The sequence below is a fragment of the Zonotrichia leucophrys genome, chromosome 1 (assembly GCF_028769735.1).
Source record: "Zonotrichia leucophrys gambelii isolate GWCS_2022_RI chromosome 1, RI_Zleu_2.0, whole genome shotgun sequence".
Lineage (NCBI taxonomy): Eukaryota > Metazoa > Chordata > Aves > Passeriformes > Passerellidae > Zonotrichia > Zonotrichia leucophrys.
The window spans coordinates 98627282-98640105 of record NC_088169.1 but is presented as its reverse complement, the minus strand read 5'-3'; the positions used below and the strand labels follow the sequence as shown (position 1 = coordinate 98640105).

Here is a 12824-nt window from a genome sequence, read left to right as displayed (position 1 = left end):
TAATAACAACAGGGAGGAGTGTGCTCAGAGCACGCATAGTAAACACAGTGCTCCAAAGGAAATGATAAAGAATTATCATGTTTACTTATTGCACAGTAGTAAATATGTAGATGAGGCAGTGGTATATGGTAAAATGAAACACTAACTGCTTGAATTACTGTGTACTCTACTAAGCATTAACACAATGCTAACTCAGCCATGGAGCACAGCTTGTCTGGTTTATTCTGTGCATTAATTCTAATAGAGGAAGCTTCTATTTACTAAGGAAGATAAGAAGGGAGGATGCCACGCGTGTAATATGGCCAACTTAGCGCTGCAAGAAAAATTACCTTTGTGTTTCTTTGCTTTGCATGCGCAACTTTATTTACGGTTCTCTTAACTTTTCTTTGCATTTAATTTTCTTGAGTCTGGTTTTTAAGTTCTCATTTTTAGTTGCTCACTTGCTCACTTTAATTGCAGAAGAATTAAGTGTAGCTGGCAAGCTTCATTTATTTAATGAGAGGAGTTTCCAACTCATGGAGCCACAGGTACAGAGCTAGGCTGCTGCAGTGTGACCCTCATAAACCAGAGTCTCATGCACCTGAAACTCAGCTGCATCCCAGAAGCCACGACTGAGTCTGGGTTTTGCTGGAGCTTGTTCTGTCCTCAGCTGTGCTAGCTGATTATCTCAGGAGTGAGGAGCTGAAATGGCTCAGTGTGTAGGTACCACCTGCTAGCCTCTCTCACTGACTACTCAAACAAGCACTACCAGCTTTCCAGATGGATCCTGTCAGCAGCTTTTTTGTGGAATTAAACAGCCAGTTTCCAAAGCAGGGCAGCCAGCAGACGGGAGCTGCTGTCCTGCTGCACTGGCACTTGGCTTTTGCAGGCAGTGAACTCTTTTTTCCCTCTATTATAAGGCCTATATAGAGTTGCAGAGTACTCTGGCAAGCTCTTAAGCTGAGAGATAAGCAGTGTGCTGAAGTTGCAAACCCACCCAAGTGAGGTTTGCTGCCAAGTTTAAATTTTTTTCCTCGCTGCAGACGCTGAGCTGGTGAATGCCAGGCGAGTGTTTTACAGTGAATTACCTTGGTGCACGTGCGGGGATCTGGCAGCGGCGTTTCCTCTCGGAGGCTGCTCACAGGGAGCAGGTGGTGGCAGCCTCTCAGCTGGAGCACCTGCTCTGTCACAGGGCACTCAGCAGCTGCAGAGCTGCCTCCCTTCCCCTCACAGGATCACTGCAGGGCAGGGGTGTCCAACACACCAAAACCAGGGTGTTCTCTAACCCGTCCTGGGGGAGATGAGAGACAAAAGGAAGCAAGGCTGAGGTGGGGGAAGGTGTCCTGGCTTGATCAGCTGGTGACTGGGAGAGGCAGGCAACTTCCCCTGTTTATGGGACCCAAACATCTGACCCAGAAGGCCTGTTAATGGTTTTGTAAAACCATGTTTTCTTGAATTGATGTGAAAATAATTTTTCCTTGATAGGTTCATGTATAGAAAAAATCCGCCTTTTTCCTTCAAAACTAACAAAAGAGAAATAAACATGCGTATATCTCCTAAAAATAAAAATCTTTATTATTCCTTTGAAGAAAATATGACGGTCTTAGTGTATAGCTTTGACTGTGTCTTTTGTTTGGTTTTGTTTTTTGCCACAAGCAAAGTTATTTGAAAGATGTCAGATGAATAGCTTCTTTTATTCACTTTCATTTCCCTTTTGATCTGATTTTGTTCCATCCTGGGGTGGTCATTCAAGTGAAGAGTATTTGTGCATTTGCACGTAGACACGCACATAAACAAAATGGATTATTGGGAAAACACACAGGCTTTTGCTACCTCTGTGACAACAGGAGCAGGGCATCTGCACTTCAGTACTTCAGCAGTGTGTGCAGTGACTTTGGCAAGACAGTGGTGAAGTTCACTTAGAGCTGGGATTACCAACAGGCATGCAGTATTTGATAGGAAGCTTAATTTGGGGAAAGGGTACTCTAAGCTGGCATGGTTAAGAATGTTTCTGTCTGTAAAAGTATGCTTGTTTAAGCAGCACAGATAGGATGTGGAGCCTTTCCTTGACTGTATAGACATTGATTTATTTTTTTTCCCTTCACTCTTCCCCTCTTCTTTTAAAATTGTGGGGAAAACTGTCTCTTTTGGAGATAAAAATTTGCATTCCGGGCTTCAGGCCAAACTGTTTTAACAGACAAGTTATATAGTCCCTAGAAAGTAGTCTTTTATGATGGAAACACTGATAGATCCTCCACTTTGGCAAGCTAAGAGATCCATCTACCATAATAAAAGTAAGTAAGAAGACTAACTGGCACTGGAAAAAATTTTATTTTTTTTAAGAGAGTCATAACTAACACAGAATCAGTTAAAATAATTGCACTTTTCTCTATCATCTGAATTTCTTAAATGTAATAATCCCACTTAGGAAAAATAAACATTAGAAGAATGATTAGGTTGCATTTGTTCCTTTATAACGTTGACAGCTCAGCTACAGTAATATCTGCAGGAAATCTGCTTTTTTGTTACTACAGTGTCTGTACTACTGGCTCCTTCTCCAGCATGTGTGTCCTATAAATCAATAGATCAGATCAGGTTCTCTCCTCCTGGGTGGTGAACTAGTCTGTCTGGCTAAAAGGTGTATTGTCAGAGTACATGGAATTCATTCTGGAAGGTGTGAAACATTTAAAGTGAGAGTTTGCTCTTGTTCTTTTTGCTAATATTGAAATAGAAATACCTCACCCTTTCTTCTTTTAATGGGGAAATATAGCTAAGACTGTATCAGGCTAGATTATTCTGTTTCATTTCAAAAGTCCACATATTTTTAGTATTTTTTTGATTTTCAAACAGCTGTATGTGCTCCCTTCACCAGTACTTTTATCCTATTTATGTTTTAGAACAACCCTCTCAACCAGAAATCTTACATCAAGCAAAACTCTTAGAAACAGAGAAGCTACAAATGGTAAGAGCAGCATTCTCCCTCACAGTTCTGTTCCCAACAGCTGCCTGAAGTCCCTTTAGAGCCCAGACAGAGGTGATGGCTCTGAGGGGTGAATGAACACCTGTCTGTGAGTCTGTAGCTGAGCACAGAGCAGTTCCTTGCCACTACTCTATTTATTCCTGCCTGATCTGCAATCAAGGGCCACCCTGATCTTAGAGCCACCGCCCTCCTCCAAATCGTACCTCACCGATTCGATGTACCGTATTTAAGAAAAGGAGTTAAGGATAAACATTTGAACTTCCTAGAACTTTAGACCCAAAATGGTGTAAGTGAAACCAGAATTATGTCAAAGCCTAATGAGAAAGCAGGTGGCTGATTCCTGTGTGTTTTGCAGCTCGGGGAGTGCGTTTCCAGGGACAGCTATCCCGAGGGCAACGTGACGTGGTACAGGAACGGGAGAGCTCTGCAGCCCGTGGATGGTGGTATGTTCTGGGAATGGCCAGTGCCCCTGGATCCACACAGGGGTGTTTGCATGCAGTGTTTCTAAGGGTGGCTCTGCCTTATTCTAATGTATTCTTGCTTTGAGAAAAGCTGCTGGTGTATGGAAAGATACAGCTGGAGGGAGATATTCAGGCCTTTCAGAGTAGCCAAGCTACACCACGTAATCTTTCTCTTTTAGTTCCAGTTTTAAATACACATCATGGGGAGGAGAATTACCTTTATTAATCATATCCCCAAGCTATTTTTGAGCCTATGTAACTAATAGAAACCTGTATCTAATTTCCAACTTCTTAAAAGGTATTAACTGTCTCATTTTCATACCTGTCCAATATTGTGTATTGGACCACACAGACCATCATATTATACAACTAATTATTTTGCAGGATATGTAAGGATAACTATTTTTTCCCTTCTTTTCAACTTTGACAGATCTATAAGGCTGCAATATTTTTCCTTCCGTATAAATTAGAGAATAATTAAAAAATAAAATAGATCCTAATTTTTTTGCCATCATTTTTGAGTCTTTCTTTCTGTCTTACAAATTAGGTTGATTTGTATTAAAAATCCCACCATTTTTCTACTAGTTTTTTGTTTGGATTTGATTTTAAATATTAGGTAGGTTAGGAGTATGTTGTTGGTAAAGTGTTCCTGGTACACTTCAGTGGCAGTACTAGAAGAAAAGTGTGCAATCTCTTGGGTAACATGTATGTTTGAAGCCTGTTCTCAAATGCAGAACAGGCAACAACATACAGGAAAGGGGTTTCAAATTCTGTGTGTGACACTGAAGCATTATTTTCTTTTCAGTTGTAGTCATAAATTTGCAAAAGATGGTGGACAGAACAACTGGGCTCTTCACCATGACATCGTCTCTTCAGTACATGCCAACAAAGGAAGATGTAAATGCCAAGTTCTCTTGCATTGTGACTTACTATGGACCTTCTGGCCAGAAAACAATACAGTCTGAACCAGTTGTCTTCGATGTTCACTGTAAGTTATCAAAAAGCCTCTTTTGCTGTACAAAGTCTACCTCCAGGGCAGGGGAAAGCAAAATCAGAAACAGTTTACAAAATTAGAGAGTGCTTGGCTATTGGAATGGTTTCTTCAAAACTGATTTGCATCAAGAAGGTCTGAGTACATTGCCAAAGTAATTTTTATTATCTTCAGATTTGCCTGAGATTTCATTTTTCCTAGCAATGAAATAATGGATATCAAGATTTCATTGACAAGAGAAAAGTGATAGCTATAAAAAGCTGCAGTGAAATAGGCTTTTGAGAATGTTAAGAGAAGTTATAGTGGTTGATAAAAGTGATTCTGTGCCCCCTGATACATGCAGTAAATACACAATACAGTTTTTAGTAAACTCAAATATTTTTTCATCTTTTCGGAGTCAGCACCAAGCAGTTAATGCTGGCTGTCTACCTTTCACAAAATGCTTCTCTACAGCTCTAAGATGCAGTGTTTTACATTTAAAATGTATAATTTGAATATTGGTAGACTTCTAAGTAAAGAATTTGTGCAAATAATTGCTTCTAACTGGACTGAATCCTAAAGCAGCTTCCTTACTGTGTTACCGACGGATGTGGAAATCATAATGTTCCTTTGAATAAACAAAACAGGCTGTTGGCAAGGAAAGATCAGAGGAGGTGGCAGCACTTAGAGACCAGGGGAAGAGACATTTCAAAGTAGTGTTAAATGGCACTTCTGAAGGACTATAGAAGGCAGCAGGTCACAGCAGGATATAGAGGAACAGGAGACAGACAGTATGTACAGTTAAGTATTACCTCTCTGCACACTTCTGGTACATTATCTTGTAAAAGATGAGTCCCTGTTTTGGGAATTATAGGATCTAAGTGTACAGTCCAGCATCTATGTCCTAGCAATGTGCAGTATGACAGCTGTGTACTCCAGCTGCCAACAAAGACAGCAAGGCACTCAATTTCTCCAAGTAGTGTGGATGCAGCACTGCCTTGAAAACAAAGCCATGTGCTGGAAGTGCCATGTGTGTTCTGCCTAGGCAATAGCTGCTTTTCCTCTACAGGTAAAGTTTGTTAGGATGCAGGGTAGGGGATCTTTTGACCCTGATCAAATAAAACTAAACCTTGGAGCAGCTGGTTTTTGGTTTCATCTGAAGTCAGAGTTTTCTTTTTACCAGCTCTTTCTCCAGAGTGACAACCAGCACAACTAAAGGAGAACAAAACCTCTGGGAAACCTCTGGGACAGCTGTTACCCATGGGAATACTATAGGCATTTCACCTATCCCATCAATTTAAAGCTAGAGACATTTATTTATTTTATTTTATTTGGTTTTGCTTTATAAAGCTGGGTATGAAATTTCGCTATGGTTTTTTCTGTCATTTGTGGAGCCCCATGACCATGAATAACTCCTGCTGAGCATGGCAGATGTTCCCAGGAAAGAAATGTAGGGACCAGAAAGCATTTGTTGCTGTTACTTGCCAAGAGATGCTGTGCTGTCCTCATTTCCCCTCTGCTTTCATGCACTGGGGCCACTTCACTTGTTGAGGGTAAGGCTGTTCCAGATTTCTGTGGTGTGTGTACTATATGCACTTGCAAGTAAGAACTAGCCAATATGAAGGGAAAAAAAGCCTGTGTGGCTCTGGGATGGTCACTGGCCACATGTAGTGTGACCTCTGTATAAAGATTTAATGTTTGATAAACTAACTCTTCTAGTTCTGGTCTAGTAACACACAATTTAATTAATTCCAGCAGTGTGTTGCTAATTAGCAAATACTGGGAGGCAGGCACATTCTTCAGTACTGGAGAGGCCTCAGGTATGAACTTTGGCTTTGGAGTGTGGAGTTACACAGCTTTCTTTCTGAGTATTCTTATCTGCTGTAACTTCAGTTCCTTACTCTGCATAAATGCATCTCCAAATTAATTAATTTATGAAATTCTTCATTAATAGATGTCCAAGCTTCAAGAGATGCATTTCATGACTGCTGTTAGTTGATTATAATGACCCATCTGATTTGGTTTTGCTTTTTTAGTTTAGTTGAATGTTCCTAATTAGTTCCTCAATAATTGTGATTTTTTTAATGAGTCAAATGTAATGCAGATTTAAAAAATGGAAGACTCAGCTCTTAAGAGATGGAAGTCTTTCAGCCTTTTTTATTTTAGATTGACTGTCAAAACTGATATTTTGCATCCCTAAAGCAATGGAACCAAATCATAAAGACCTGCTGCTCATTCCTTGAAACTTACCATTTCTCCTAAAGAAATGGGGAGAGCATGATTAAAATTATGCCTTCAGAAGATTTTTTTTTAAAGGTTTGTCTATTCAGTCAGGATCTAAGAAATGTTTTATGGTTTGTTTTGGTTTTTTACTTTGTCTTTTGCATTGAGTTAGTGCAGTCTTTAGTGCTCAAGTGTTTAATAGTTCATATCCTGGAAGGAGCCAGCCACTGTAACCTAGTATGAGAAGAAGAGTGAATTAGCTCTTGCTGTGTTGGATGTTGCTTGGATTAGGATAATTTAGCTCAGCTAGCAGCAGTTACATGCCTGCTTTTGCAGCTGCAAGCAAAGAAGCTTCTGAAAGCCAGGAGTGCTGTGATAGGAGTCTTGGAGCTGGACACTTAGATATTATCTCAGATATTTAATCATCTAGGCTCCAGTTATGTAGGGTTCTGCTCAGCATTAATCAGTGTAAAAAGATAATGTTTGTCAGGCAGGCTTCCCAGTCATGGCCTGCTGTTAGGTGTCTGTTTTGTTATGGATAAACTGCTTTACATAACAGATTAGAGTCAAGGACACTTCACACTCAGGCTGCTTCCAGCACTGGTGTTTTCCTTGAAATGGCATAGTGGCTGGGGCAGCCCTGGGATAGCAGCATTCATTTACTAAATGGCTGCCTTTTGGTGCTGGCTCTTGCAATTTTGCTGTTGTAGAAAGCAGAATCTCAGTTTGCAAAAGCACCAAGTAGGATGGGCCAAGTCAGGCATGTGTGAGGCAAGAGGTGCCTTCACTAGGCTGCTCCTGTTTCTTAGTGAAAGCAGGGGAGTACATTATTCACCAAGCACCACTCTGCATGGCACTGGGCACCATCTTCCTGTTCTCAGGCTGCCCTCAGAAGAATGGCTTCTTCATCTTAGACAACAGTTAAAGTGGGCTTTACTTCTGTATGCTTGGGGTTTTTTTCTAATTTAGCAAATTAAATTATAATTTGCTCTTGGTTGATTACTGTAGATAGAAGGGTAGGATATTTCTAGAGAAAAGCTGGTGGTTTGAAAGAATATAATTTTTGTATTAGTGTGTCCATTTTTAATCCAGTTCTGTTTATCTCTGTGGGAAAAAAAATGTTCTAAATTAAAGTCTTTCTCTTTATTAATTCCTCCCATTTCAGTCTCAAGATAAAACCTAAGCAATTCCAGAATATATCTAGACATTCTTTATGATATGACATTCTTTACCTTAATGTCATATCTTTATGATATGACATTCTTTACCTTAACATAAACTTGAGAGAAGGAAAAGCATGTTGCAGCAGCCCCTGACACTGAGTTTTTTGGCCCAGCAGCTACCAAGAGGGGCATGCATGGCATTCCTGGCCAGCTATCTCATTGCATCTCTTGTATTCCATACCAGCAGGGATGCTGGACTTCCCTTTTCCAAGCAGGCAAAGTTGTGCTTCAGCTCTGGAGGTGCTGAGGTGGAAGCTTGTTTGGTCACGTGTGGTGCTTCCATGTGGAGGGAGGCAGGCTCTGAAGGAGGGAGGCTGTGGCAGGTTGGAATCCAGCCCTTTCCTGCCCTGGGGAGGGCGAGGGGCTGGGCTGTGTTAGGGCTCTCAGGGGACAGCCCCACGTTAGGCGCCAAAATATTGGAATATGATCCCAATATTACCAGGTAGATTGTGCCTGGGCTCGTCTGACCCTTGCTGCTCGGCCAAAGGTGGCAACTGTGGTATTTCACCTCAGAGACACCTTTGGCTGGCTGGATATCTTGCAGCTGGGCACTGAAACAAGTCCAGGCTTGTATAAACTCAGTTTACCTTTGGTGGAAAGGCATCAGACGAGGATGAAGAGGAGAAGGAGATGGATTCTGTCAGAGGGTTTTAATCCAGAGTTTATTCCATGGTCACAGATGTCTGAATCTTAGGTAACAGCTCCCACAGAATACCGAGCACATGGTCCTGGCTCAATTTAAGCCCAGGGACAGGGGGAGGGAAAGGGACAGGTGAGCACCAACCAGGGGGGAGGAGGAGGGTCTCAGGGAATGAGGGACACCTAGACAGGCCAATGACCCCAGGCCTGAATTGCGTCCTTTGAACTCGACCAACCACACAGACGGCCTTGCTGGAATGTTAAGACTGATTGACAGCCCAGCAGGGGGCGAGGGGGAAGGGAAAAAGAGGTGTTGCCACACCTGGGAAGGGGCTGGGAAGTCTAAAACAGGAAATTGCAACACACTGCAACGCAGGGCTGCAGTGGAAGGCATCTCCTGGTGCTGAGGAACCCCACTGCAGGAGACAGACCTAAGGAGTGCCTGCAGGGTGGGAGGGCTGTACAACACATGCTTCACTACGCACAAAATCACCTGTCAGCCAGGGCTTTCTCTGCTGGGGAGACTTTTTTAGTGTCTAATAAGGTGTGCTGTGCTGTATCTTAATGCACGACTGGCATCTTTGATGGAATTTTATTTATCCTTTGACATTAAAATAGTGAGAGTTATCTGCCCATATTATTTTAATTTCGTTCATTTTACTTTGTTTTCTAAAAATTATGTTTAGGCCTCTACTTAGAAATAATAGCATCTGCTAAAGAATACTCTGCTTTAAAAAATTATGAAAGTAAAGTGTAAGTTATAGTTCAACTTCAGTGAACATGACAGAAGTATGTTACATTTAGTGTTCTGTTGACTATGCTAAGGGTCCTATTATGTTCACCAGATTTATCTTTCTGAAAGCCTGTAGTGATCAGCATACAGAATAGGCTGAACATAGTTGCTTAGTTCATATTTATTTCTTTTTAATGCCAGAAGGCTATTATCTAGTACTAATACACAGCGTTGAGAGCTTCAGTTGTTTTTCTGATTGCTGCGGTCCCCCATATAGGGAATTTCACAGAGGACAAGTTAATCCCTCATAATGAAATCACACCATGAAATGGTTCATACTAATCAGGATTTCTTTTGCTTTAAAGCGCATGACATAGTTGTAATCATTGCTGTTTCAGTTACAGGTATTTTGGAGAATAAAAATGAATTTTATGTCCTATGAGTTCTTTGCACTTAATTGGCAAAAATATAGGAGTGTGATTAGCTTCAAGTTCTTTTATAAAAAGATCTACACATGCAAATATTTTCAGCTGCAGGATGATAAAATTGCATTTTCTTGGGCAATGAATATCATATGCATAGTGTTGCTGTATGATTACGCTGAAGCTATTAAATATGTACATTATTTTCGCAGACCCAACAGAGAAGGTGACTATTCAAGTGCTGCCACAAAGCAGTACCATTAAAGAGGGCGATAACATCACTCTGAAGTGCTCAGGAAATGGCAACCCTCCTCCACAGGAGTTCCTGTTTTACATTCCAGTAAGTCCTGCCTTGCTGTCGCTGCCTAGTGAAATATTCTGTATCATTCCTTCCTGCAGACATTGCTACATGTCAGTGTCTACGTGGTTTTGCAACAAATGAAGAAAGGAATTTGATGACAAACACTGAAGATAGATAGACATTGGCCATTATATCACACTCTGAGAACACCTCACCTCAGAGTGAGGTGTTCTCAGAGTGTGATATAATATTTTTGAAAATATTATTGAAAATAATATTTTTGAAAAAACTCTCCTTCCCCCCAGCCCACCCACATTTTTCAGGAGTTTAGACCTACTAAAAATTACAAGGTTTTACTTCACATCATCAGGTATTTTATTAAACAGTTTTGATTACAGCAGTTTAGATCTTGAAGAAAACCATCTCATCTGTTGTCATAACACAGATCCAGCAGTGAAAGTACACCAAATTAATTCAGCTATTTTTTGGACTTTCACAGATTACTCTTTGTGCAATTTCTTTTCTTCAGTTAATTGTTTGGTGGCATAACAACACAAAAAATAATGTATGTGACAGCACAGAAGAACAAATCTGTAAATTGCTTAAGACAGAGACTGAGAAAAATAAAGGCTTTGTTACCATTAATCTTCTTAGTGCTGGTGAAATCCACAGACGGATGTGGCTTTTTATTCTAAGACTCCTGGTCCTTGTTCCCATGTCCTGCTTCCCATTTCTGTTTTATATGCCTTATTTGTTCCTGCTGCAGCTCTGAGCAGAGCTGCTCTTGCGAGAAGCCAAAAGAAGTGGTGTCCTTTCAGATATTTCAAACCCAGCATGTCACCCTCTGAACATAATCGTCACTACTCTGGACTCCTGGCATGTTTGAATTGTTGCAGAGAGCAAGGGGAGCTAGAAGCTGAAGTCCTTATCTCAGAACAGCCATTTAGATTCAGTGAGTCATCCTAGAAAGTCACTAAATGCCAGTGAAAAAGTGTCTGGTATCTCTCCTTGCTCTGCTATCACAGTGAGTGAGCTAAACACCCGAGTTTGTCTTATCTGTGGGCTCCCTGCTGCCTGATACTGGTCTTTCCTCTCAAGGAGAGTTGCAGTGGGTGATCTCTTTGAAAGGCTCACAGGTATTATAAATCTCTTTCTGGATTCAGAGATAGGAATTAGGGTATCATTCTATGTTTGTTTCAAAGCTGATCTAAGTCAGTAATCAGGGGGAAATTGGGGAACTGGACAGCCATAAAGCAGCATTTGCTGGCTAATTCAAAACACCAGTGTGCTTGTGCTGTTCAAAAACATGCAAAGCAGTACAATTCAGTTCGTGATTTGTCCTAAGCTGAATATATCAGAACCAGACTTAGAAACACAATTTGTTTTGTGTTTTGATTTCTGCAATTACTGTTAGTAGACTGGGTTTTTTGGCTAAACTTTTAAATTTTGTATTGTAACATCCTCTTAAAATGAGTTAGTCATTCAATTAAAAGAGTAAGCTCTTGATTTTTAAAAATAATGTTTTTTAAAATAATGTTATCATGCAGGAAGTAAATGTTACTTTAACTAATAGGTAATTACAGTTGAATGATGCCATGTCTAATAGTTGCTTTGAAGTATTTCACCATCCTTATAATTTAAAAAAATCCTCAACAAAAATCAGTGAGTTTAGCAGGCCCATGTACAGTAAATGTCTTGTTTTCCACTCGCAGGGAGAAACAGAAGGTATAAGAAGCTCAGATACTTACATAATGACAGATGTGAGACGAAATGCAACAGGAGAATACAAGTGCTCTCTGACTGACAAAAGCATGATGGACTCGACCACCATCACTGTGCACTGTAAGTAATTGAATTTTTCACTCCTAGGTAGGATTCAAACTGATCTTGGACCTCCTGGGATGATTTCTCTGCTTTGTGTATGCAGCTTAGTGCAGTTACCTACAGGTGAAGTGTTGGTTTGAAGGGGTGTCCAGACATTTCTATTTATTCTAGTGTATTTCTGTTTGAAAATCTTGACTTTCTCAATTCATTGGCTGGATAGTTTCACTTCCCATAATTTTGGATAGTGTTTGGTTCTATTACACTGTCACATACAGTGAGAATTTTGTTATTTTATCTTTTGCTCGTGTGAACGTATCTAGGGCAAATTACTTTCTTCCAGCTGTGCCTTAGAATGTAGACAAACATGGAAGCTAATCCACAGGAATATCACTGAAGGTCCTTCTTCATAGTTAAGTTCCTGTTCCCTCAATGAGGTTAACGTGTAAGGAGCCTAGAAAAGAAACTTAGGAAGTCGTTATGTTCACATTGGAAAAGTTGGTTTTTTTTACTTTTTCCAGCATCATGAGAGCTACAGAGCTCAGTAAATTTTCTTTAGCTGGACACTGTTTAGTCACACTATCAGCAACACTTCAAGAGCAGCCACTGAACTGGTTGAACCACTGAAGCAATAGTTGCTTTTGATCTCTTCATGCAGAAGTCAAGAGCAAGAACTTTTTCAAACTCTGCTACACTATCACAAGCTGTTAAACTCACGCCAGGGGTAGAAGTTTTCCCCCTAAAAACATTGATTGTCTGTAGTCTTCACAGTATCATCAGTAGTTGACAGGTTCAGAGGGATCTGAAGGATAATGAAGTTTAAAGGCTTCCACTGTAGTTATATTTTACATTAAAACAAACTTCATGTTTCTATACTTTGTTTTGAACTTTTTTTTTTCTTGGAAGAGGTACAATACGTGCATAATATATTGGTGATTATTGATTATTACACTACATATGATTAATTACACTATTATATTTCATGAATATTTTGCCTTTAATAAGACCATCCATTGTTACCCTGCCCACCTGTTCTGTTTGCCAAGTTGGGCATGTAAAACCTGAAAAGGGC

The 12824-nt window shown here is 40.3% G+C and overlaps 1 protein-coding gene across 2 annotated transcripts in view; it reads left to right on the top strand.

Annotated features, from left to right (window-relative positions):
- ALCAM (activated leukocyte cell adhesion molecule) overlaps positions 1-12824 on the top strand; it is a 115595-nt gene that overhangs the window by 83657 nt on the left and 19114 nt on the right. For both annotated transcript variants that reach the window (XM_064725072.1, XM_064725080.1), the window contains exons 4-8: positions 2877-2941; positions 3315-3402; positions 4226-4408; positions 9843-9970; positions 11644-11773. In XM_064725072.1, coding sequence (XP_064581142.1) covers positions 2877-2941; positions 3315-3402; positions 4226-4408; positions 9843-9970; positions 11644-11773 — 594 coding nt within the window. The remainder of the gene's footprint in view (positions 1-2876; positions 2942-3314; positions 3403-4225; positions 4409-9842; positions 9971-11643; positions 11774-12824) is intronic.